This window comes from Neoarius graeffei, chromosome 12 (genome assembly GCF_027579695.1).
Source record: "Neoarius graeffei isolate fNeoGra1 chromosome 12, fNeoGra1.pri, whole genome shotgun sequence".
Taxonomy (NCBI): domain Eukaryota; kingdom Metazoa; phylum Chordata; class Actinopteri; order Siluriformes; family Ariidae; genus Neoarius; species Neoarius graeffei.
Window position 1 is genome coordinate 58,547,532 of NC_083580.1, and position 26,183 is coordinate 58,573,714.

The 26,183-nt window shown below is 41.6% G+C and overlaps 1 protein-coding gene across 1 annotated transcript; it reads right to left on the reverse strand.

Moving 5' to 3' along the window:
- Positions 1 to 1,032: 1,032 nt before the first annotated feature.
- On the reverse strand, positions 1,033 to 25,446 carry zw10 (zw10 kinetochore protein). Its single transcript, XM_060936131.1, has 16 exons — positions 25,245 to 25,446; positions 22,982 to 23,116; positions 16,067 to 16,168; positions 15,835 to 15,912; positions 14,812 to 14,971; positions 9,818 to 9,970; positions 9,533 to 9,727; positions 8,630 to 8,766; positions 8,363 to 8,545; positions 8,032 to 8,267; positions 7,595 to 7,666; positions 7,329 to 7,492; positions 6,224 to 6,354; positions 5,974 to 6,105; positions 5,687 to 5,889; positions 1,033 to 1,289 (listed from the first exon to the last, which is right to left on the reverse strand). Exons 1-16 carry the CDS (start codon positions 25,347 to 25,349, stop codon positions 1,169 to 1,171), a joined length of 2,307 nt encoding a protein of 768 aa, XP_060792114.1. The 5' UTR covers positions 25,350 to 25,446; the 3' UTR covers positions 1,033 to 1,168.
- Between the last annotated feature and the right edge of the window lie 737 nt (positions 25,447 to 26,183).

Sequence of the window (26,183 nt, forward strand, 5' to 3'; positions counted from 1 at the left end):
TGTGTCTGGTCGGAGTTTTATCGCACCGCTCCTGTGAAGGACGGCCCCATGAGGACAGTTGAGGGTTATACCTGTTAAAACTGTTAATATTATAGTCAGGCTGTCTGTTGTTGCCCAAATGAGGATGGGTTCCCTTTTGAGTTTGGTTCCTCTCGAGGTTTCTTCCTCATGTCGTCTGAGGGAGTTTTTCCTTGCCACCGTCGCCACAGGCTTGCTCATTGGGGATAGATTAGGGATAAAATTAGCTCATGTTTTAAGTTGTTCAAATTCTGTAAAGCTGCTTTGCGACAATGTTTATTGTTAAAAGCGCTATACAAATAAACTTGATTTGACTTCAGTAACTTTATATTTGTTGAATAATTGTGTTTAAGTTTCATTTTCAAACATTTGTATTAAATAATTTGTTTTGTTCTGAAGCTACAATTTCCTTGCAATTCGTAACTATTTTACAATTCTTCACCAATTTTTTTTATTCTTTTTGGCAGGAAGGTAGATCTGCCTGCAGTGCATATAGCTTCTACCCAGATTACTTAATCAATAAAGTTATGGACTAATTAATCCTTAATGAGCAGTTCAACAAAATTCTCTTGGTAGTCAATTCTTTCTGGCAAATAGGTAGGTATTCCTAAGGTATATACAGCTTCTACGTATATAGCTTGCAACATTTATTGTGCAAGGTGGCCCACCTTAGATCGCTCCTTCTGGACTAGACGGACTGGAGTGAGCTACGCCGTCCCATTTATTTTGTGGTCACTTGATTACCATTTTTACTATTTCTGTTAGACAAAATTAAAACTGTTGTCTGTTTATTTCCCTTAGTTGTTTTTTAATGATGTCCTTTCTCTGAGCTGAATTTTAATGTAGGAAATGTATTTTACAGAAAAATTATTAACTGAACTGCAGATACATTGGTTGTGACCTTATAAAGCCATCAACAACTGCACCTAAAACAATTAAGCCATGTTTCAGAGTGACACGTAATGAGGAATTTACATCCTTAGAAAAGTATATAAACAAAGGTATGAAGTGAAATTGCTTGAAAATGCATTTATTTTATGTTACAGCGCAATAGAAAAATACAAGGAGGGGGGAGAAAAAAAATTAAAGAAGGAAGAGCAGCTGTGTCGCACTGTCGTCCGGTTATTAAGTGCACTGGCAATTTGAGTCATTATTTAATTTTTGTGAGGGCTACAGCTCGTCTGTTTGTGTTTTGGAACAGAGCTCGAATTAGACTCTTCATTTCATTACTGCAGAACTCCTGTGCGAGAGGCCCTTTACCCTCTGCCCACCTAGAGGAGAGAAACAGTTGGTCAGTAATTTTATACAACTGAAAATTAAAGCACACGAGCACGCATTCATTACACAGACAACAATGCTGACTGCTGAAGCAGCCCCCTGCTGAACTGAAGGAGTAATGATGCTATTTTGACATGTCAACAATAACAGCATTGTCTCTACTAAATACAGTGATATAAGGGCAATTCTTCAGCAGAGGGGCCAAAATTATGAAATTAAGATTGCCTTAAACGGTCAGCTCAGTGTTACTGCTAAACTATGGAATTCAAGGCAAAATGTACTGAAAACCACATTTAAACATCAACCCAATTATAGCAAATGTCACTTCAGAGAAATATTGGTTTGAATTTTAAGAAAGTTCAGTTTTTTCTGACGCAATTCCATTACTGACTTTTCTTTCCTCATAAAAGATTTTGCGTTCAGAGTTAAACACTGAATTTTTTCTATGCTTTTTTTTAGGGTTAAAAGATTGCCATAGACTGTGAAATTTACTTTATTTTTTTTTTTTTTATTTAAATACCATTATCATGAGTACTGCAACTAATAAAGTTACCACATTTTGCCCCCCCCAATGTCTTGGTGGTACCTGGGTTGTTTCTGACCATCCGAACCAATGTCCTCTCAGCAGAGGGTGACAGTTTGGCTGGGCAAAGTGGCTACACCTCCCAATAACTTGTACTCACATACAATTTTTTGAGCCGATCAGCTTTGAATCTGCAGTTGTTTAGAAACGGCTCAAGAGACATTCCTGAGCTGTGCAAATCTATGATCCTCTTTCTCAGATCTGCAGTGAACATTTTGGCCTTTCCAATTGTACTGCGTGTTGATCAATCCAATGAGTGCTGTCAAACACTCATCATCATCATAATAATAATAATAATGCGGCAGTGTGGTGTAGTGGTTAGCGCTGTCGCCTCACAGCAAGAAGGTTCTGGGTTTGAGCCCAGCGGCTGACGAGAGCCTTTCTGTACGGATTCTGCATGTTCTCCCCGTGTCCGTGTAGGTTTCCTCCGGGTGCTCCGGTTTCCCCCACAGTCCAAAGACATGCAGGTTAGGTTAATTGGCGGCTCTAAATTGACCGTAGGTGTGAATGAGAGTGTGAATGGCTGTTTGTCTCTGTGTCAGCCCTGCGATAACCTGGCGACTTGTCCAGGGTGTACCCCGCCTCGCACCCATAGTCAGCTGGGATAGGCTCCAACTGTAGAACAGGATAAGCGGCTACAGATAATGGATGGATAATAATAATAACTAAGTGGATGAATGTATATTTTTGACCCTGTGCTGATTTCAGAAAACCCAAAATAAATTAAAACTTGTGCACTAAATTCTTGGGATTTTTTATTTTATGTTGTAGAATCATTCTAATCCAGCCTCAATCATTCTCCCTTAATGAAGAGACAGGAGGCAAAGTTGGAGGCGGTGGCGTTGAGGATGTTAAGGTTTGCGATAGGAGTTTGGACAGGATAAGGAACAAGCACATCAGAGACACAGCACATGTGGAGCGCTTGGGAGCTCAGCTAATAGAGATGAGACTGAGATGGTATGGGCACATCCTGAAGGCCAATTTATGCTGACAACGCAGTCCTCGCAGATGGCGTCTGCGTAGCCCCCCCCTTCGCAGATGCTCTGCGCGCACCTCCCAAAAATTATGACCACCGCAGAAGCCTTGCAGACAAGAGGGCTCTGATTGGTCCACTCTACATCCGCTGTACACGCACTTCCGCTTCCCTACTTTCCCGGTTTGGTTTGTTTTCACTACCGCCATTTTTAAAACACGAGCGAAGATGGAGCAGCACGAAGAGCGGTTGATCGAGGAAGTGAGGAAGTACGGACATCCATACGACTCTAGTTCTAGTCATTATAAGTAACCGGAGGATAAACACTCCACTAACCACACCCACCAACTACTCCTAGCGATTTCGCGACTTCGCGCCCCCTTGCGTTATGGCGGTGAATAACATCGCGCACGCCTATTACTCCCCGCTCAACGATAAATTACAACTGTCTGCAAAAAGCTACAGTGGTGCTTGAAAGTTTGTGAACCCTTTAGAATTTTCTATATTTCTGCATAAATATAATCTAAAACATCATCAGTTTTTCACACAAGTCCTAAAAGTAGATAAAGAGAACCCAGTTAAACAAATGAGACAAAAATATTATACTTGGTCATTTATTTATTGAGGAAAATGATCCAATATTACATATCTGTGAGTGGCAAAAGTATGTGTACCTCTAGGATTAGCAGTTAATTTGAAGGTGAAATTAGAGTCAGGTGTTTTCAATCAGTGGGATGACAAATCAGGTGTGAGTGGGCACCCTGTTTTATTTAAAGAACAGGGATCTATCAAAGTCTGATCTTCACAACACATGTTTGTGGAAGTGTATCATGGCACGAACAAAGGAGATTTCTGAGGACCTCAGAAAAAGCGTTGTTGATGCTCATCAGGCTGGAAAAGGTTACAAAACCATCTCTAAAAAGAGTTTGGACTCCACCAATCCACAGTCAGACAGACTGTGTACAAATGGAGGACATTCAAGACCATTGTTACCCTCCCCAGGAGTGGTCGACCAACAAAGATCACTACAAGAGCGAGGCATGTAATAGTCGGTGAGGTCACAAAGGACCCTAGGGTAACTTCTAAGCAACTGAAGGCCTCTCTCACATTGGCTAATGTTAATGTTCATGAGTCCACCATCAGGAGAACACTGAACAACAATGGTGTGCATGGCAGGGTTGCAAGGAGAAAGCCACTGCTCTCCAAAAGAACATTGCTGCTCGTCTGCAGTTTGCTAAAGATCACATGGACAAACCAGAAGGCTATTGGAAAAATGTTTTGTGGATGGATGAGACCAAAATAGAACTTTTTGGTTTAAATGAGAAGCGTTATGTTTGGAGAAAGGAAAATACTGCATTCCAGCATAAGAACCTTATCCCGTCTGTGAAACATGGTGGTGGTAGTATCATGGTTTGGGCCTGTTTTGCTGCATCTGGGCCAGGACGGCTTGTCCTCATTGATGGAATAATGAATTCTGAATTATACCAGCGAATTCTGAAGAAAAATGTCAGGACATCTGTCCATGAACTGAATCTCAAGAGAAGGTGGGTCATGCAGCAAGACAACGATCCTAAGCACACAAGTCGTTCTACCAAAGAATGGTTAAAGAAGAATAAAGTTAATGTTTTGGAATGGCCAAGTCAAAGTCCTGACCTTAATCCAATGGAAATGTTGTGGAAGGACCTGAAGCGAGCAGTTCATGTGAGGAAACCCACCAACATCCCAGAGTTGAAGCTGTTCTGTACGGAGGAATGGGCTAAAATTCCTCCAAGCCGGTGTGCAGGACTGATCAACAGTTACCAGAAACGTTTAGTTGCAGTTATTGCTGCACAAGGGGGTCACACCAGATACTGAAAGCAAAGGTTCACATACTTTTGCCACTCACAGATATGTAATGTTGGATCATTTTCCTCAATAAATAAATGACCAAATATAATAGTTTTTGTCTCATTTGTTTAACTGGGTTCTCTATATCTACTTTTAGGACTTGTGTGAAAATCTGTTGATGTTTTAGGTCATATTTATGCAGAAATATAGAAAATTCTAAAGGGTTCACAAACTTTCAAGCACCACTGTATCTGCGAAAGCCTTGTCGCAAGAGCATGCAGAGGCCCTGAGAAGAGATGCAGAGCATGTGGGAAGGAGAATGTTGAGGATAGAGCTGTCAGGCAAATGAAAATGAGGAAGGCCAAAGAGGAGATACATGGATGTGGTGAGAGAGGACATGAAAGTGGCAGGTGTGGTAGAGAAGGATGCAGAAGACCGGGAGCAATGGAGACGAAAGATCCGCTGTGGCGACCCCTAATTGGGAGCAGCCAAAAAAAAAAAAAGTTGTTGTACAATCATTCTGTCTCCAAAAAGAAGAGTTTAAAAGACATAACTGAAAGCCCAATCGTGCCATGACATTCAGGTCTATGGATGTAAATTTCTGACCACAGCTGAAAATAATTCATTTCAAATATTTTGTATATCCACCATTTCTTTTCTTTAGGTCTGTTGGTCCAAATGAGGGGAAAAAAAATAAAAAAAAACATCCAAAACCCCCTAAAAACACATTTCATATTCAGTTCCCTTCCTGCAGTCGAACTGCACCAGAGATCCGGGCCAAGATCACCTCACTCCGATGTTCTCAGATCGTTTTTGTTCCTGTGCTACTGCTCAAACAAACTGCACTGAGGAGGAAAATGTATCAGGGTTCCATTTCAGAGGACTAAATGGACTAAACCATGTGGCAGCACCCCGTACTACCTCTGTAGTCAGAGTTTGACCATTATAACTACTGTATAATAAGGGAAAATCTTGTATGTTCAGGAAATTAATGTGCTTTGTATTACCTGTCCACAATCTCTTGCAGACTGGCCTGCAGCACTATGGACAGCTCTTTAAAGGTCATCCACTTCTTCACATAGACTGGCACTTCCTCTTGGTATTTCTTGTTCTTGGACTCCTCTGAGAATGGTGTGAAGACTAGCGGTCCTTCCTCTATGATGGTCTGGCAGAGCGTGTGCAGACGCTCTCCGTCTTCAGTTGAGATGTCCTGGGGGCGGGATTAATCGTTCGCAGAAGTTAAACACCTATCAACATTAAAGGCAGTTCACGCTGTTGTCATTTCCAGGCTCACCTCCAACATCATGATTTTGGTAATCAGTTCAGAAATCGCTGTATTCAGAAGTGTTCCCATGGATTTGCAGTATATGTTCACTGGGAGGACATCTTGCCAGACTTTCCCCAGTCGCTTTAGTTGGTGAATCACCTAAACATCATCACCAAATACTGTTTACAAATCAACTCTCTGTTACCAGAATACAACACTCCATCAAATTAAAAGTGATGTTCTTGAAAAATTCATATAAAGGGGTGTTTGGTCTCACTTGTCTGACTGCCTTGCTGGCTGCAGTGCAATTGTCTTCATCATCCAAATTGGAGAAGTTTCTAGCAGTGGACAGCCTCTCCAACATTTCTGCTTTCTGAACGTTCATCTGTGCCACAAAACACTGAGCACCTGAACGAGAAAACAATGACAACACGTGTTACAATTTAGAACACCATGTGCATTTCCCCAGTACACATCTTTTCAAAACGAAGCAACCCGGGTTGATTTATTTTCTTAGGCACAGTTCTTGAAAGCTCAGAAGTAGTCTTAAGCCCAGCGCACACCTTCCTGATTTCATTGGGGCTTCACGTGTCAGGCGATCGGTTACGAGTATACGGGCTCGATTTGATCGGTTCAAAATTCTCCACACACATTGTACACGTTCAGCCCGAATAGATGGTCACGTGCTCAAGATATCATGTGATAGTACTAAATAAATAAATATAAAATGTATACATACATAGACAAGTATTAAATTTTGAGTATTAGAATCAAAAAGGGATAATAATCCTAACTAGACAAATCAATAATAAGAACTGATTCTAATTTGTTCAGTTGGTCTTAAAATTCAACTTGTTCCGGGATTCCGGACAAGCGATTTCTGTACCACTGACAATGCTATAATACTTTACCAGGCATTTTCAAAGCTGACACGATTACAGCCACCGCCTCGTTCCTCTTTTCCCGTTTGCTGTAATCAGGTGAACTAATGTCATAAAGACAGGTGGACGCTTCCCAAAGTGACACAAGTTGTGCTTCCTGGTTTGCAGTCCACGTGTGATCAATCCTGGCGCTCCAACTGGCTGTTTAAAATTATCATAACTGATGAGATCGTAGTAACAATGCACACACTACCAATTGTGTCGCGTACGAGGAGATCGCGTACGAAAATATCAAGACCGGTTTGATATGAACCGAGCAACCGATGAAATCGGCTACGAGGTGCCCCCGCATACGTTTATGATTCGCAAGCGATTTAATTGGCCAGACAAAATCGTAAGCAAATCGGGAAGGTGTGCGGTGAGCTTTAAGGTAGAGCTTGCTATTGTTCCGGTCTCAAAAACTACTGATCTCAGTAGAAACGACAGCAACAAAAACCTTACCCAGCTTTCTAAAGCCTGGGACCAAGTCCACGAAATTGGCCACACCGTCTTTCAAAGGAAGATGTGGTCTGAACTGATGACCCAGCGTCAGCAGATGGTGGGCAAGAAACATGCAGTTGTTGTGCTGGATGGCGGCTAAGTGAGGAAACTTAAGCAGGTTATCCCTGTGTTAAAGCAGAAATGCAAACCCTTTCAACAATCATGAGGTTTCAACTTTTTGGAAAAACAAATGTAAATGCTTGTATGATGAAATATGACAAACTCACTTGTGGTATGTTGGGACCACATCGTAGAACAAGTGAAAAATATTTCGGGTGGTATAGAAGAGCTGGACTGCACTAGAAATAAAACAACAACAATATAACAGTAAAATATTTCAGCCATTTTCCGAAAAGAAAAGTTTGGTGAAAAAGAACGCGTCAAGACTTCGTGTCTGATGTGTCTTCTGAAGCTCTGAGATTAATGTAGCTAACAAGTAATAAAAGGTCATTTCACCCAAAATCCTCTCTGTAAATAACAACCACAGACCTCATCCTGATTTTCAGTGATGTCAGAAAATTTCTGATATGATTTATGAACAAAACTTCGCTGGGTAGCTGAGCAATAGAACGTTATGTGGGCAGCCATCTTGAAAGGTCAGACTCATTTATTTTGAGGGATCAAGCTAAACCCATCAATTGTGAACAGTGTGCCATAAACATACCACTGGGGGGAGCTGCCGACCGCCTCGGACAGGGTTTTTATAGCCAGCTCCATCAGCTGTTGCACTGACTCACTGATGCAGCACACAGGCAGGCACAGTGTGTGCTGGCCCAGCTGCTTCTCATTCTCCAGGACCTGCTGATCACACTGGCCACTCTTCTTTCCCTCGTGCTTCTCTTTGCTCCCTCCACCATGACTTGGCAGCTTAGGGAGGCTGAGCTTGTAGTCTGGAGAGATCTGAAGATCAATTATGGGCAGGTCAACTAACTATCCAGTGCACTTGTGGGAAAATCTGGTACAATTATAGCCGTTTACGACATCGCTGGCCTTACTTTAACTGTCTTATGCATCTCTGAGGTCATTAGTTTCCGGGCAGCTACTATGACATCTTGGCATTTTTTGCTAGCAAAATGACAGTTGACATTTCTGGCATACTTCAAGAGATCTGTGGAGTCTCCAGGCAGGTAGCCCATTTCCTTCAACTGACTTTCAAAATCCTCAGTTTCTTTGATAACCTGAAGATAGAAACAAATAAATTAATAAAAAAAAAAAAAAAAACTAACAGTGACACTGTTACATCTTTTGCAAACATCATTTACCGTATCATAAGCTGCAAGCTGACTGCTGTTAGTCGGGATGGAATACAATAAGCATTCTCGAATGATACAGTCTGACAGCTCCTCCCAGATCTGGTCTCCCAATATAGCAGACACTTTCTTTTCACCAACAGCTGTATCTATGCAGAGAACAAAGAAAGAATCCATTAAAGGAGAATTGAAGTCATTTTTAAACTTGCTTTATTTCTTAGCGTGTTATTCAATTACATTTTCGGTTTTAGTAATCTTATATTGTGACTTGTATTGGCAACTATTTGCAATTAAATATTAGACTTATCGGCCTATTCGGTTTTTAGCCATGCTGAATGTAGTTCGTTTGGTCCATGACAGGCGTCGCTTATCCACCTTATCTTCATGAGACTTGTGCGAGACTTCGAAACGTCAAGTGCCAGCCAGGTGTCAGTGCCGCCATTTTGAAAACTGTTTTCCAAACGAAATATTGCACAAAAACGAGTTTAAATGACGATTACTGTCTACTTTTTTCAAACTTTCGTGATTGCTATCAAAACAAACAAAACTTCCAGCTTGATTTACATCAGCATTCGAAAGAGGGCACACGGGTTTTTGACACTGTTGGCAGATGTCGGTCACTTTGGTTTCCGCTGTACATTTTACTTCCGTCCTACGATGTCTCGCGCAGGTCTCGACGAATCTCGTTTACGGCCATTGCTTTGACATATGGACTGATATATTACAGAGCATATTTCAAACACTCATAACTTGCTATAGCAGTGACAAAATAGCGATCAAAAATGCATTCCTATATTTAATAAAATGAGATAAATAGAATTTTGATAATAAAAAAAAATTTGCCTTCAGTTCTCCTTTAAACCCCAATGAAATATTCATGACAATTTTTATAAAAGAAAAGATGTTGAAGGGTACCGAACAGATGTTTGTGCAGGGTCTTGAGCACTAAAATGATTTTGGTATACACATCTGCAGGAGTAGGGCGCTCTGCTTGGTTCTCAATGCTCTGTAGACTCAACACCGTGCCCATCTCAAGGTGCTCTCTCACCTCCAGCAATAGAGATGGGTACACGATTAGAGGCTTTAGCATGTACTTCAGTAACACCTGACCTGGTGTTGAGACACAAAGTCAGCAATAAGCACCATACACAACACACAATTAAAACATGTAAATTAAAAATAAATAAATAATATTATTACCAAATAGTTTTAGCTTTTTGTGCAGCTCTCCTTGAATAGCAAGGGCCTGAAGCACACTGGAAAGAAATGGATTGGGCGTGTCTTTTTCCTCTTTAGATTCTCCTCCAGTTAAATGAAGTGCTGTCGTCAGGAAAGACTGCATTCCAGTCAGTTCTGTGAAAATAAGTCACATTTGAATGTCAACCACATGCAAAGTCATAAATAAAATGATTTTTGTACTTCATAATCGTTTCCCCAAAAATAAAGAAACATACATACATAGAGTGTTTAAAAAAAAGACGATCTGATTTCGGCTCCAATTTCCACCAGGTTCTCTGGTTTCCTCCTACCTCTCAAAAACCTGCCAGTGGATTGACTGGTGATGATATGCCCAGGTCAGATGGCAAAAAAGCGCATGCTGCGACCTGCAATCGGTCAGGTTGCAACTGATCGCAGGTGGACGCAGGCGTTTTGCGTCAAATTCTTCGTTGTGGTCAGACGTATTGCAAGACGCAGAGCTTTTAAGTTGAATTAACCAATTGGAAGCAGACGCAAGTTGATGCAGCGCACAGAAAACCTTTAAAAATTATATATAAGGCCATAAGACTGCTCACAGGTTGTTGTAAACTATTTGCAGGTGTAGTCTGCGTTTACCTGCGATGCTTCGCAGCCATCTCTACACATCATTTTGTTATCGCAGGGAGACGCGAGTAGTTGAAAACTAGCTGCGGTCTGCCGTCTGACCTGGGCATTAAATTGCCTTTAGGTGTAAATGAGTGCGTCAATGTGTGCAAGGCTGGCATCCCATTCAGGGTGTATTCCTGCCTGGTGCCCAGTCTGCCCAGATTAGGCTTCGGATATCCCAGGATAAAACCCTTACTGAAGATGAATGAAATGAACGAACCTTAAGAACCCTAGACCATTTTCATCACCTTCACTTTTAAGCTTGGACATTATAAGGGCTAGCCATAAATGTTTTTTTTCTCCATGGCAGTCTAGGTCTAGTATTATTTGATATGATAATACTTGCACAATTTTTATATTAACCTTTATATCAAGGGGGAAAAAAAAAAGTGTGTCTTGTGACACTCATCTTTTCAGAATTGTGTAGGGGAGACTGTGTGGTACCCGGCAATATAAGAATCATGATGGTGGGATACTCTATGACTTAGAAATGAGCAAAAAGATGTGCTTGGTGCCTAACAGGGGGAAAAAAAAAAAGAAGTCATTGTTTTATTTGCTGGGATTTCAGAACCGGATTACTCGACAACACGGTCACACAGAGAAACAACTAGTATCAGAAAGGGCAAGTTCTGCTGTTCATTTTGATCTGCAGTACATCGTGAACTTTGTGACTTATTCAACTGAGAAGCAGGAGGAGAGTGGAAATGGCTGACGAAATTAGTTAAGATATTACTTTGCAGAAGTTTGATCTGTTTTCATAACGCGATTACTTCTGTATGCACAAATGTGACGAACATCATTACAAAGCTCTGGCTCTGCTCCTTGTGATGTGTGCATTTCATATCTATGTAGTGACGAGCTCATAAAAAATTCAAACAAGAGTAATGGGTGTGGTGATGGACGCAGAGCTGCACGCAGATTGTAACGATAATTAGATTTGATGTCAATTCAAAATTATTGTTCTTACTAACACTTCATCGCATAGACAAGTAACTAGCGTAGTTAGAATTCTAGCTGCAATGCAATGCAGTCTTCATGAGCAATTCCACCGAGAAGACGGGATGTGAATTTGGACGCAATTAGTGTCTGTCAGGTTCAAAGGATTAGCGACTGGATTCGGCTGCTAGTTACACCACATAGCAAACACTATGTAGATACCTGACCATCACACTCATATGTGCTTGATGAACGTTCCATTCCAGATTTAGTCCCCACCCCTTTGCTGTTATAATAACCTCGTACTTTTGGGAAGGGTTCCACTAGATTTTGGAATGTGACTGTGGGGATGTGCACAGGGGTGTGGTCATGCTGGAACATATTTGGGCCCAGTAGTTTTTTTTTTAAACAATATTTTAACAGGAGGTTTCTTCACCAAAGTGATTTTCAAGAAGGTCCTGTAAAAACTAATTATGTTACAAAATTGAGATGAAAGTCGTTTCATCTGATCTCCGGCCCTATGTCTTGGACACTCGGGGGAAGAGAGGGGCTGAGCTGTCAACTGATCACCACCTGGCGGTGAGTTGGATCCGCTGGCGGAGGAGGAAGCCGGACCGACCTGGCAGGCCCAAACGTATAGTGAGGGTCTGCTGGGAACTTCTGGCCGAGCACTCTGTCGGGGAGGTCTTTAACTCCCACCTCCGGGAGAGCTTCTCCCAGCTTCTGAGGGAGGCGGGGGACATTGAGTCTGAGTGGACCATGTTCTCTACCTCCATTGTAGACGCAGCTGTTTGGAGCTGTGGTAGCAAGGTCTCCGGTGCCTGTCGTGGCGGCAATCCCCGAACCCGGTGGTGGACACCGGAAGTAAGGGATGCCATAAAGCTGAAGGAGTCCTATCGGGCCAGGTTGGCCTCCGGGACTTGCGGAGGCAAAAACTCGGAACTGGGAGGAGTTCGGTGAGGCCATGGAGGAGGACTATCGGTTGGCCTCGAAGAAATTCTGGCAAACTGTCCGGCGCCTCAGGAGGGGGAAGCAGTACTCTGCCAACACTGTTTACAGTGCAGGTGGGGAGCCGTTGACCTCAACTGGGGACATTGTCGGGCGGTGGAAGGAATACTTCGAGGATCTCCTCAATCCCACCATCACGTCTTCCATTGAGGAAGCGGAGGTTGATGACTCAGAGGTGGACTCGTCCATTACCCAAGCCGAAGTCACTGAGGTGGTTTTCAAGCTCCCCGGTGGCAAGGCACCGGGGGTGGATGAGATCCGCCCCAAGTATCTCAAGTCTCTGGATGTTGTGGGGCTGTCTTGGCTGACACGCCTCTGCAGCATCGCGTGGCGGTCGGGGACAGTGCCTCTGGAGTGGCAGACTGGGGTGGCGGTCCCTCTTTTTAAGAAAGGGGACCGGAGAGTGTGCTCCAATCACACTTCTCAGCCTCCCCGGGAAGGTTTACTCCAGGGTACTGGAGAGGAGAATTCGGCCAATAGTCGAACCTCGGATCCAGGAGGAACAATGCGGTTTTCGTCCTGGTCGTGGAACACTGGACCAGCTCTATGCCCTTCAGAGGGTGCTCGAGGGTTCATAGGAGTTTGCCCAACCAGTCCACAGGTGCTTTGTGGATCTGGAGAAGACATTCGACTGTGTCCCTCGGGGTATTCTGTGGGGGGTGCTTCGGGAGTATGGGGTTCGGGGCTCTTTGCTAAGGGCTGTCCGGTCCCTGTACGAACGGAGCAGGAGTCTGGTTCGCATTGCCGGCAGTAAGTCAGACCTGTTCCCAGTGCATGTTGGACTCCGGCAGGGCTGCCCTTTGTCACCGGTTCTGTTCATAATTTTTATGGACAGAATTTCTAGGCGCAGCCAGGGGCCGGAAGGAATCCTGTTTGGGAACCAAAGGATTTCATCTCTGCTTTTTGCGGATGATGATGCCCTGTTGGCTTCTTCAAACCAGGACCTTCAGCATGCCCTGGGGCGGTTTGCAGTCGAGTGTGAAGCGGCTGGGATGAGAATGGTCATCCCAGATGGCCGAGGTGTCTGGGGAAAGGGAAGTTTGGGCTTCCATGCTCAGACTGCTGCCTCCGCGACCCGGTCCTGGATAAGGCGGATGAAGACGAGACGAGAATTTAAATTTCAACTAGTAAATCTTAGAGCACTGTTTAATATCGCCACTTAGATCGTTCCATTCTTTGATGGCTTGATATGATGTCCTTTGAATAAAGGATAAAGTTCCAGTGAATAAAAATCTTACAGCACCCTTCCCAGAATCCAGTTTGTCATGTTTGTTTTGAAATTACGTGACCGCTACTCTGCTAGTTTTCTGTGCAGCAAAACTTCTGTAAATTCACTGTTTGTGATCCTTTTGAGTGTTTTCTTCATCTATGCGTCATATGTGGAAGTTCTGAATGGAATATGGCCGATATTTTCTTTCCTTCGTGGCCGCCCGCGAGACAGCCGAGGCCACTTCTGGTCCATTAGAACGAAAAAAAAAATCAAACAAAAATGAAATGGATTGGGCGAAAGAATTTAAAATAACTACTGTGACAAAATATCTTCAATTTCACATTACAATGTATGATTTATGGCTTAGGATGCCGCCAGATTGTTTTTCAAACAGTGGACTATCCATGAATGTGAAAATGGCGACTCGCTACTTGGTGCAGAGGCTTCTGGGAAGGGTGAGCCAGCCCCTTAAACGCTACAGCATGCAAAGGCATTCAAGACAATTGTGTGCTTCCAAGACTGTGGTAACAGTTTGGGGAAGGAACAGACATTGGCGTGATGGTCAGTGGCCAAATTTTTTTTCGGCCCATTTCTCAATATTTTCTCAACATAGTTTATATTGAGAACCATGCGTATATTGGCTACACTACATGGAAAACCTTCGAGTTCTTTTGAGAACATCACCATTCATACTTGTTGAAAATGCTAGAACAACCATGATATGACCTGTTGTGTATTGCAAGGCCAAAGACATAGTTAGTCTGGACATTATCAAGACATTAAAACAAGGGTAGGTAATTTTTGGAGAAACCAGTAAGTGTAAGCTAGAGTTTGAAAATATCAAATTGAAAAATCGCACCACCTCCCTTCAGCCCTCTCTCCAAAGCCACTCCTCCAAAATACATGAATGCGCACTGCCTGATTACTGCTGGAGAGTGTGCGTGTGTGTAGGGGAGGAGCCACTGCCAGAGATGACAGATTTTTATTTTCTTTTTATCGTCAGAGTATTTGATTTATTCATTGCTGTCAGGGTTGTCAAGAGAATTTCAAGAAATAACAAGGTTTCTATCAACAAAATTTACCCACCCTTGCTTGAAATTTCTATGTTAACTATTTTACGATCCTTTTATTAAATTCAACCTGGGTTAGTTTATCACTGTTTAATCATTACTGTAACCTTTGCCGGTAGGTAGCTTCCACACTGCCAGTTGCTTCCACTCCTCTCCGAGGTGGTAGATGAGGTTCTCTCTCTGTACAGTGATCTCCGAGCTAAGAGCACGAAGTAATGGCAGATCTGAAGTGTTCCAAGCTTTCAAGGCTTCAAGGTTGGCCCGTGCCTTGATAAAAGTAAAAAGAATACTTAAGTATGAGTGAAAAATACTGTGACGAGTGTGTGTGGAAGAAGAGTCTGGAGACAGAAATCTTAGTTTCAAGGTCACTGGCCTGTGCTACTTGTTCTCGATAGCACTGGCTTGACCGCTTTATGAGCATTCTCTAACACTACTGATGAACGCTACACCGGCTGGAAGGTGACTTCATTGCTGCACTAACGGCGCTGACTCGTGGTTAAGCTCGCGTTGGCCTTCGAGAAGGCTGAGGGCAATACATTTTTGGTCCCTCTTACTATAAATCAAAATCTGATTGGTTGATTCATCTGTCACTTCCTACATAAACATACAGTGCCATGGCGTTCTGTCCCGGCAATGAAGTCCTAACCAGTGAGTGAGCCAGCTTTAAACTCTTCTCTGCGTATAGACAACAAACAAACAAAAAAAATCTCACTGGATAACTATTTTAATGTTTTCAGGCCAGTAACCCTTTCATTTCTGAAGCAAATTTGATAGAAAATGAGGCCAAATTAGAATTAGAAGAGAATAATTATGATGAAATTATGAAAGAAATTAAATATAACATTTGAACCACTGATATGTTTGGGCTTTCTCTGAAGGTTTAGAAGGCCCTGACGGTTCCCCTCTGCAGAATAGTATTGGCGGTGTAAATATTCAGAGTTGACAGAATATAATGTAGGAATATTCAATATTGCTTTCATGAAGCACCTACATGTGTTCAAGCTGGAAAGACAGAATGTGCGAACTGAACCTGTACATCCTGCAACTATAAAACTGGCATTCTGTAAATATAGCCAATCTGCTCGATCGACAGATTGACATTTGATCCAAAAACTGACAAGATTACCCACTTTTCTGAGTTGTTCAGCTGCGGTCTCATAGTTCTTCTGCTGTAAGGTTTTGTGATATTCCACCATGGCTGTGTCAAACTATAAATATGAAAATAAAAATGATTTCCTTTTTCATGAAAAAAGTATTTAAAATACATGGAAAGAAATGCACTTTTAATTGCATTACCAGATCATAGAAACTGAGTAAAAGTGACTACATGCATATACAATGCGATTAAGTAAACTCATTCACCTCTTGTAGATGTTGGAGCATGTTTATCACCGCAGTGTTCTTCTCCAGCTGCTGCTTGAGTTTGGCATATTCAGTTACAGCCTCATGGAGGTTCCTCTGCACCTGCATGTACAGACATTCAACAGATCCAAATCATGACTTACACAGACTTTACTGGCACTGCACAACAGTCCACATTACCCATTTATATAAACGTGACACTGCTCAAAGTCTCATTCAAGCAGTTTATACATAATCTGAACTGCAAACAACAAAATACTGCAAGCCCTGTCTGAGTGTAACACGTAGCCAAGTGACCAATCACACTGCTTGTGATTTTAAAAAGCCCTAAACCTCTCAGGAAGATATTCTTCAAACATGGGTTTGAACACTCTTTGAATGTAATGCCGGTTATAAAAGTAGTCAGGGATCACCAAAGTACCACCATTGTCAATAATACCGATATGATAACGAGTTTGGCGCTGGTAAAAGTGCATCAGGTGCATTATTCGACTCAGCAGCACTGCTGGCACAAATATGACCTGCATGGAAAAGTAATCCAGGGCTCGGCATTAACGGTAGTCCGACTGACCGGGACAACCAAATGTTTGGTCCGGATAAGTCAAATCCGCATCTGCCTGTCCGACAGGACAAGTTGAATATTTGTTAATAATCATCCATTTTTATCGTAATTATTCAAGAGTTACATCAATAAAGTTCTGACAAAACTAGTTCAATCACCTCGATCCGGCTGCGTTATTGTTTACGAAATTCCGGGCAGGCTGAGTGCAGCAGAAGCGTGTGTAAAAATAACCATGTTGTAATATCTAATTATAGATTATTAGACTTTGAATGCATCGAAATTGGAGAAACTGTGATAAAATACCTCAATAAAATAAATATCTGTGGTGAATCTTCATTTCATTTGGACATTTATTATATTTTTCTTTTGTATGGTTCACATTAACCATCACAAATGTCGTAAAATATTTCTCGGGAATTTTACAACAGTGTCGCCGGTTTGTTTTCATTCACAACGTGATTCTGTCCCCCTTATGTCCAACTTTTGGTTTCATTTTTTAAAATTAATTTATACTTCAGGTTTTATTGGATTAATTAAGATTTAACTTTATTTCCTCCAGAAGCTTTGAATTTGGGCGAGTCAGATCAGGTAACTGGTTATACCCAAGAAAACAGCAGCACACACAGGTCAGTTTCATGTCTAGAAAAAAGTGTGTGTGTGTGTGTGTGTGGGGGGGGGAGATGTTCCAGTTGGTTACAACTTACTGGTCCTCATATACTGTATAGGTACTATAATAACATTCATGAAATGCTACGTCAACAATGACTTTTTTAATACTATGTTTATAATAAGTTTATAAGAAATTTAGTAATTAACAATACAACCAGTCTTATATAACAGAGTTAACATTTTGAGGACGAGATTCCACGTAACTTTGTAACAAAATGACTTAAAATGACTCAAAACTAAACATGGACATATCATTTGGCATTCGGACTCAAATCTGCTGGACTACAACTTAGAAAATAGAAGAAAATAAAACTATTAAAATATAAATCTACATCTTACAAAAGCATATGACTATGACTGTCATTCTTATTATGAATAAAAAAAATGCACATAATAATAACAACAACCATTGATTGGCAGTTTGGCGCTTACCATAATACTGTACTGCAAAGGTTCATGTAAACTGAACTTTTAATCAACCGACTGGACCAATCACATACTGTCAACCCTAAAACACCAGTTCAACTGCATCCTGCAATTAAAACAGTGAATACTGAGTGTATTATGATTGTCTTATTTAGTGTGCCACTTGGGAGAGGGAAACACTGTAAATTTTGGTGGGGCTAGAACCTTCAGTGGCCGAGTCATGAATTTTTAAAGGCTGGCTCAAGCCATGGCGAAGGTTTCGGGGGCGAATAACAGGCCAAGGCAGGGTCGTACCGGGCTGTGCCTGGGCTGGTTCAAAAGAGCTCGGGAATGGGACGTGCCCGTAAATTTTGACGGGGTTAGGACCTTTGGCATCCGAGTTATGAATTTTTAAATTCCTGTGCGTGAGTGGCTGGAGCAAGGGCTTGTGTGCTCACTGCTGACATTGAAGCGGGCCGTGCCTGTGCTGGTTTGAAAGGGCTTGGGAAGAAGGAGGTTCCTGTAAATTTTGGCGGGGCTAGGACCATCGGTGACTGAGTTATGAATTTTTAAAGTCGGGCCTGCAGGGGCCCCCATGTTCCAATAATGTATTTGCCCAGTGTAACATTTGGAAGAAAATTAGAAGTAGATTAGACCCATATCTTTACAACTTTTCATGGGCCATCTGGTTTGATGCTTTTGAAATACAGATGGACAAATGCGAAAATTACCGGTAAACATCTGCCGGTCCAGTCTTATTTCCCCACACTGGTTATAACACCACACGCACCACTGGATAGTTTTTGTTTATTGTCACAGTTAAAGTTTGAGTTTTATTGAAAAGGTATAAATCATTAAAGCATAATCATTATCATAACTATAACTACTTTTTGATCATTTTTGTTACCCACTTTTCCTTCACTGAACTAGTAAATACACAGTAATAAAAAGGTAATGGTCAGGACAAGTGAAAAATCTTGCTGCTTGCCTGACTGGACAAGTGGATTAAAGGAGAACTGAAGGCAAATTTATCATCATCATCAAAATTCTATTTCTCTCATTTTATTAAATATAGGAATGCATTTTTGACAGCTATTTTGTCACTGCTATAACAAGTTATGAGTGTTTGAAATATGCTATGTAAGATCAGTCCACATGTCAAAACAATGGCAGGACTGTGAAATAGAAATGACAAAATCCGAGGAAACAATTTTAGCAGGGGGTCGGGGGGGGGGGGGGGGGGGGGGGGGGGAGGAGCTCCCCAGGAGCCGTGGGCCTGGGGGACACAGGGCCCCAGAAGCTGAACAGATTTTGTGTATATTGATAGATTTGAAGCATCTCCTGAAAGCAAATATTTTCTCAACCATGCCATTTAATTTGAACTGTTATTATTATGTTGAAATAATACAATATGAACTGATTTACCTTTTAACTGATAAGGGTTCACTTGAAGAATGAAAATATATCAATAACATACCTCATATTGTAAATTCACTTATATTCTTGTGTCGATTTGTATCAGTTCATTGGGTACCATAATGTCTTTTCCAGGGAGGAAATTCTAGACTGACTATTAAATAATAGTCACTAATGTTCTTGTTTTTGAACTGATTCAATACCAAAATGTCTTTCTTGTTCATGTTAGACAGATTCTAGTCAAAAACTATATACAACTATTTACAAGTCAATATTTATTTCCTTTTCTTTGTTAGCAGTTTCTTCAGCTTAGAAAGCCTACTCTTTTCTTTCTGACTTTCTATATGGCTTTTCCTTGCTCTTTTGGTCTCTCTTTCATTACATACTCATGATAACAATGAACATTATGAACAATAACATAAGTTAAAACTACATAAATAATAAATGTGAACAAGATGGTCTACCCTGCAATGGCCGTAAACAAGAGTCATTGAGACTAGGGCTGGGATGATTATCCGATGTAATCGATTATAAAAATTATTCGACGTGGAATTTTAGTGTGACATGTTGTGTAAAACCACACAGGGTAAATGTTCATAGAACAAAACCGGAACTTTCAAATAGGACCGTTTATATCAATCGTCTTTGGTTTAACCGGATACAAACGCAGAGCAACGGCTGGGACGACGCGTTGATGTAATTGATTATGTGAATAATTTCATCTCATCTCATTATCTCTAGCCACTTTATCCTTCTACAGGGTCGCAGGCAAGCTGCAGCCTATCCCAGCTGACTATGGGCGAAAGGCGCGGTACACCCTGGACAAGTCGCCAGGTCATCACAGGGCTGACACATAGACACAGACAACCATTCACACTCACATTCACACCTACGGTCAATTTAGAGTCACCAGTTAACCTAACCTGCATGTCTTTGGACTGTGGGGGAAACCGGAGCACCCGGAGGAAACCCACGCGGACACGGGGAGAACATGCAAACTCCGTGAATAATTTGCATCTGTGTAATCTACTTGAGCAACATGGCTGCATCTACCAGCAGTACAATGGAGCGTGTGGAGCAACACATGGCAAAAAAGGCTTGCACACGGTCATCCAAAGTTTGGGAATACTTTAATCTTGACCCCAACAGTGGGGTCGTCTGCAGACTCTGCAAAGTGCATCTGGCATATCACTCTAGCACGACAGTCATGCACGAGCACATGAAGAGGAAACACCCTGGTGCAGTGAGTCAAGATGGCAGCAAAAGTCTGTAAGTTCTGTTTCCCGTATTTTTCGGACTATAAGTCGCACTTTTTTTCATGGTTCGGCTGGCCATGCGACTTATACTCCGGTGCGACGTATATATGTTTTTTTTTTCACCGTGGAATAACTGGAGCTGATGCCGAGTCTGACGACAGCCACGCAGAAGAAGAGGAAACGGCGCTTCGTCTGCCGTGGGAGTTGGCAGAGTTGTTCAGAAGCGACACCGAGGATGAGGAATTCAATGGATTTGCTGATTTGGAGTGAAATCATCAGCTTGATAAACTTGATTGACCTGTGTTTTATTATTAATGATAGGCCTATAGTTATTTAAATAAGTTACGTAATGATTTTAGGCCTATAGGCTATTGAATAACTTGATGTTACGGTACATATTCAGCCAGTTTTTCTCTGGGCTATTATAAATGATTTTGTTTTGCATTTTTAAAAATAACTCTCCTTCCAAGATGAACTTTATTCTTCGTCTCTGATGTTATGGTGTTAATGGTCTGAATAACGTTTAATGTTTTTATCTGATATGACGTTAACTGGCAGGCGCACTTTCTGCCTGTTTTTTTTCTCTGAGCGGTTGTTGTTGGTTTTTTTTTTTTCACTAGACGGTTGTTTTTACTACCGTACCTGTCTTTGGAGATGATATACCTATAGCCTACTTGGCCTCTGATTTGATGAAATAAAATTCGACAAAAATGAAGAATGACTCTCCTCGATGATGACTACAGCTTTAATAACAAAGATGAAAGAGCCATGGGGCGATAATAAGCCCTACCGGTAAAAATATTCTAAAAGCAAACTGATTAATGCATCAGTAATAGGCTACTAATATTAGTTATAATAATAATAATATAGGCTATTAGTAATAACGATAGTGATAGTATTAAAGATAGTAGTAGATATTTAAAATAATCAGACTAGGCTACTTACAGGGCAAAGGGCGCATTATCACTGCTCAGCTGTTCGTTTATTAAATAAACAATGCAGTCGCGCAGTAACCACGCGCCGCTTATCAGATCGAATCACAGATTCTATGGATAGAATAACCCTTCAAAAAAGTGCGACTTGTAGTCCGGTGCGACGTATATATGTTTTTTTCGTCTTCATAATGCATTTTTTGGCTGATGTGACTTAAACTCCGGAGCGATGTATAGTCCGGAAAATATGATACTTTCTTTGCTTCTTCTCCACCCAAGCCTGGAAACATTACCACAGTCAATCCATTGATTTGTGTAATTTTTTTATATCATACTAAATTCTGCACCGCTACTGTAGCTGACTTTAATAATGCTGTTTTAGCCGTTTTATGTTTTCTTTCTGTTTATGTTTTCTTTCTGTGTAAAACGTACAGGGGAAATCAAAGTGACCAACATCTGCCAACGTTGTCAAAAGACGCGCACGCCCTCTTTCAAATGCTGACGTAATCAAGCCGGAAGTTTTCCCTGTGTCTGAAATCGCTCCCTACTCACTATAAAGGGCACTATACAGCGGGGAAGACATTTTGTAGTGCTGTCCAAAACCTTAGTGAGGATTATTTGGGAAATGCGCTCAGTATAATATGTATTTATCACAAAAATACATGCATGTATTTATTATTTTGAAAAACCCACCAGCCGCCTGATCTGGCACGTTTTAATTGTGTGACAGTAATGACGTAAATACCGGCACGACGGACTAGCCCTTATCCTGTCGTCTTTCCAACTCTTCTCTACTCCACGTTGGTTCGAAGTCGTATGGAATAATCTCCATGTCACGTACGCGAGGGAGGCGGATGTACGTGCAGAAGTATATAGTTTAATAAAGTGCAGAATACATACACACACAGTGAGACAATATATACACAAACAATCCAAAACGGCAGGCTAGATCAAAAATGAGATTACAGGCAAAAGGGTCGGTCGAGGCGCAAACAGTACATCAAAGGCTAAGTGAGGACAAGAACGAGAAACAGGCACAAGGATCGTGAAACAGGAAATCAAGACAATGGATAGAAAGGCTCGGTAATGCGTGCATGCGTGTCATAATACTTTGCGATGCAAATGCATCAGCACAGTCCTTAAATAGGCAAACACATAGCTCCTTAATTGAGCTCAGGTGCACCTTCAGGTGCAAGCGCAGGACTGACCATCACTGATGAAGCTGGCAAATCTCGAAATAAATCTAAATTGGAATGATATGGCGATCTGGCCGCTGTGTAAACAGTTTTCAAAATGTCAGTGCTAACACTTCACGTTTGAAGTCTCGCACAAGCCTTGTGAAGATCGCGCGGATAAGCGACGCCTGCCGTGGACCATACGAACTACATTCAACATGGCTAAAAACCGAAAAGGTTGATAAATGTAATATAATAATATGCCAATACGAGTCACAATATAAAGGTTAATAAAACCGAAAACGTAACTGAATAACACGTTAATTAAGAAATAAAGCAGGTTTAAAAATGACTTCAGTTCTCCTTTAAAAAGTTAACGTCAAGCCCTGTGATCATTATGAAACTTACTTGCAGATGTTAAAGCACACCTGTACAATGCTTAAATCATCCAAAATATCTGGTCAAATATCTTGAAGACTAAAAAGGTGTGTTGATCATACCTCATTGTCAATACAGCTTTTCAGGAGATCAATGTCTTTGGATACAGTTTCCACCTGATCCATGAGTTCCTCAGCTGACTCCATACTCGGTAAGAACTCACTGTATTTTTTATTGATCATATCAGATATCTCCTCCTAAAGACAGGACAACAACAAACATTTAACTGAAAAGGTTTAAGGACAATTTTAGTGTTACTTAAATGACTTCTTGCCTGCACACATTTAATATCAATGAGACTTGTGATATATTTGATGTGACCTTTTAAGGGATAACACAATCCTATTTTCAACAAGATGAACTCGACAAATAGAACCATTCTTTATTAAGAGTTAAAGCTCTTGATGATCCTTGGATAAGTGGCTATAACAGGCTCAATAACAATAGCTTCACCATATGACACGCCAATTAGATACAGTGGCGGGCAAAAGTTTGGGCACCCTTGCTGAAAATGTCTGTTACTGTGAATAGTTAAGTGAGCAGAAGATGAACTGATCACCAAAAGGCATAAAGGTAAAGACGAGACATTTCTTTTCAGCGTTTTATGCAAGATTTGTGCATTATTTTTGTTTTGTACAATTGGAGAGTGAAAAAAAGAAAAGGAACACCATGTGAAAGTTTGGGCACCTCAATACATTTGAGTTCTCAGGTAACTTTTACCAAGGTTCCAGTCTTTAATTAGCTTATTGAGCTGTGGCTTGTTCAAATTCTTCGTTAGGAAAGGTCAGATGATGCAGATTTCAAAGCTGTATAAATTCTCTGACTCCTCAAACTTGTCCCTAAAATTAACAGCCATGGGCTCCTCTAAGCAACTCCCTTGCATTCTGAATAATAAAATAATTGACGCTCACAAAGCAGGAGAAGGCTACAAGAACGTAGCAAAGTGTTTGCAGGTAGCTGTTTCCTCAGATCGTAATGTTATTAAGAAATGGCAGTTAACAGAAACAGTGGAGATCAAGGTGAGGTCTGGAAGATGAAGAAAACTTTCTGAAAGAACTGCTCGTTGGATTGCTAGAAAGGCAAATAAAAACCCTTGTTTGACTGCAAAAGACCTTCAGAAAGATTTAGCAGACCCTGGAGTGGTGGTGCACTGTTCTACTATGCAGCGACACCTGAACAAATATGACCTTCATGGGAGAGTCATCAGAAGAAAACCTTTCCTGTATCCGAGCCACAAAATTCAGCGTCTAAAGTTTGCAAATGAACATCTAAATAAGTCTGATGCATTTTGAAAACAAGTCCTGTGGAGTGATGAAATCAAAATAGAACTTTTTGGCCACGATGTGCAAAGGTATGTTTGGAGACAAAGGGTGCCAAATTCCAGGAAAAGAACACCTCTCCAACTCTGAAGCATGGGTGTGGATCGATCATGCTTTGGGGTTGTGTTGCAGCCAGTGGCACAGGGCACATTTCATTGGTCGAGGGAAGCATGGATTCGAATAAATACCAGCAAACTCTGGAAGCAAACATCACACCATCTGTAAAAAAAGTTGAAGTTAAAAAGAGGATGGGTCCTACAATAAGACGATGATCCAAAACACACCTCAAAATCTACAATGGAATACCTCAAGAGGCACAAGCTGAAGGTTTTGCCCTGGCCCTCACAGTCCCCTGACCTAAACATCATTGAAAACCTGTGGATAGATCTCAAAAGAGCAGTGCATGCAAGACAGCCCAAGAAACTTGTAGAACTGGAAGTCTTTTGCAAGGACAAATGTGTGAAAATCCCCCAGGTAAGAACTGAAAGATTATTAGCTGGCTACAAAAAGTGTTTACAAGCTGTGATACTTGCCAAAGGGGGTGTTACTAAATACTGACCATGTCAGGTGCCCAAACTTTTGCTTCAGGTCCTTTTCATTTTTTGGTATTTTACGCCTGTAAATGATGGAAATAAAAATGTAATATTGCGGAAAATATTAAAGAAATGCGTCATCTTTACCCTTATGGTGATCAGTTCATCTTCTGCTCACTTAACTATTCACAGTAACAGACATTTTCAGCAAGGGTGCCCAAACTTTTGCATGCCACTATAGAAAGATAGATAGATGAGATGGATGACGGCAGCTCGCTAATCAAGCCAGTGAACTAGCAAGAAAGTGGAGAGCAAACAAACTAACTATTAATGCCAATAAATTTACTAATTAGAACTGTTTAACGAGGAGTCAGTCTAACTTCACTATCTATAACAGACAGCTGCTTTAGCCAAACAGCTAGCAAGTACAGCTAGCTAGCTAGCAAAGTCTATTGTAACCCAAGTTTGTTTACCTTGGTTTCTTCAACTTTCCGCGACAGTTTGGATATTTTCGAAGCAAGGTCATCTTTTTCCAATTTTCCCGAGCTTGCAAGTACTTCTGTAACAAACGAAGCCATCTCTCAGCAAATTTTCTGCCAACTCAAAGCTGCTATTTAGTCAAATCCTGCTGCTGTCCGCCATATTGCCCGCGCGCGCGCAACTCCAACTGGGAGATGGTCTGTTCCAAATTAATAGATTCACGAATCAAGATGGGAGTCGGTTCGTTCAAAATGAAGGGATTTCCGGGCCATTTCGAGAGTCGATTCGTAAAAATGAACGAATTCACGAGGAATCGAATCATACGTGTCATGAAGGAGCACGGACATCAGAAAAACCTGGAACCAGGGGGTGTCATGGCTCAGATGGCTAAGGCACCATACCATAAATCCGGGGACCCGGGTTCGATTCCGACCCGAGGTCATTTTCCGAGCCCTCCCCGTCTCTCTCTCTCCCGCTCATTTCCTGTCTCTCTACACTGTCTTATCTATTAAAAAAAAAAAAAACACACCTGAGACCATGATAAATAATTTCAAAACCTTTTCCACCTTTAATGTGACCTGTAACCTGGACAATTCATCTCATCTCATTATCTCTAGCCGCTTTATCCTGTTCTACAGGGTCGCAGGCAAGCTGGAGCCTATCCCAGCTGACTACGGGCGAAAGGCGGGGTACACCCTGGACAAGTCGCCAGGTCATCACAGGGCTGACACATAGACACAGACAACCATTCACACTCACACCTACGGTCGATTTAGAGTCACCAGTTAACCTAACCTGCATGTCTTTGGACTGTGGGGGAAACCGGAGCACCCGGAGGAAACCCACGTGGGCAACATGCAAACTCCGCACAGAAAGGCCCTCGCCGGCCATGGGGCTCGAACCCGGACCTTCTTGCTGTGAGGCAACAGCGT

Coding starts and splice junctions, on each gene's coding strand:
- zw10 (XM_060936131.1), bottom strand. CDS start 25,349: ATGGCTTCGTTTGTTACAGAAGTACTTGCAAGCTCGGGAAAATTGGAA. Junction 9,728..9,817: donor CAAAAAGCTAAAACTATTTG/GTAATAATATTA, acceptor TCTCAACACCAG/GTCAGGTGTTACTGAAGTAC. Junction 7,493..7,594: donor GTGGTCCCAACATACCACAA/GTGAGTTTGTCA, acceptor GCTTTAACACAG/GGATAACCTGCTTAAGTTTC.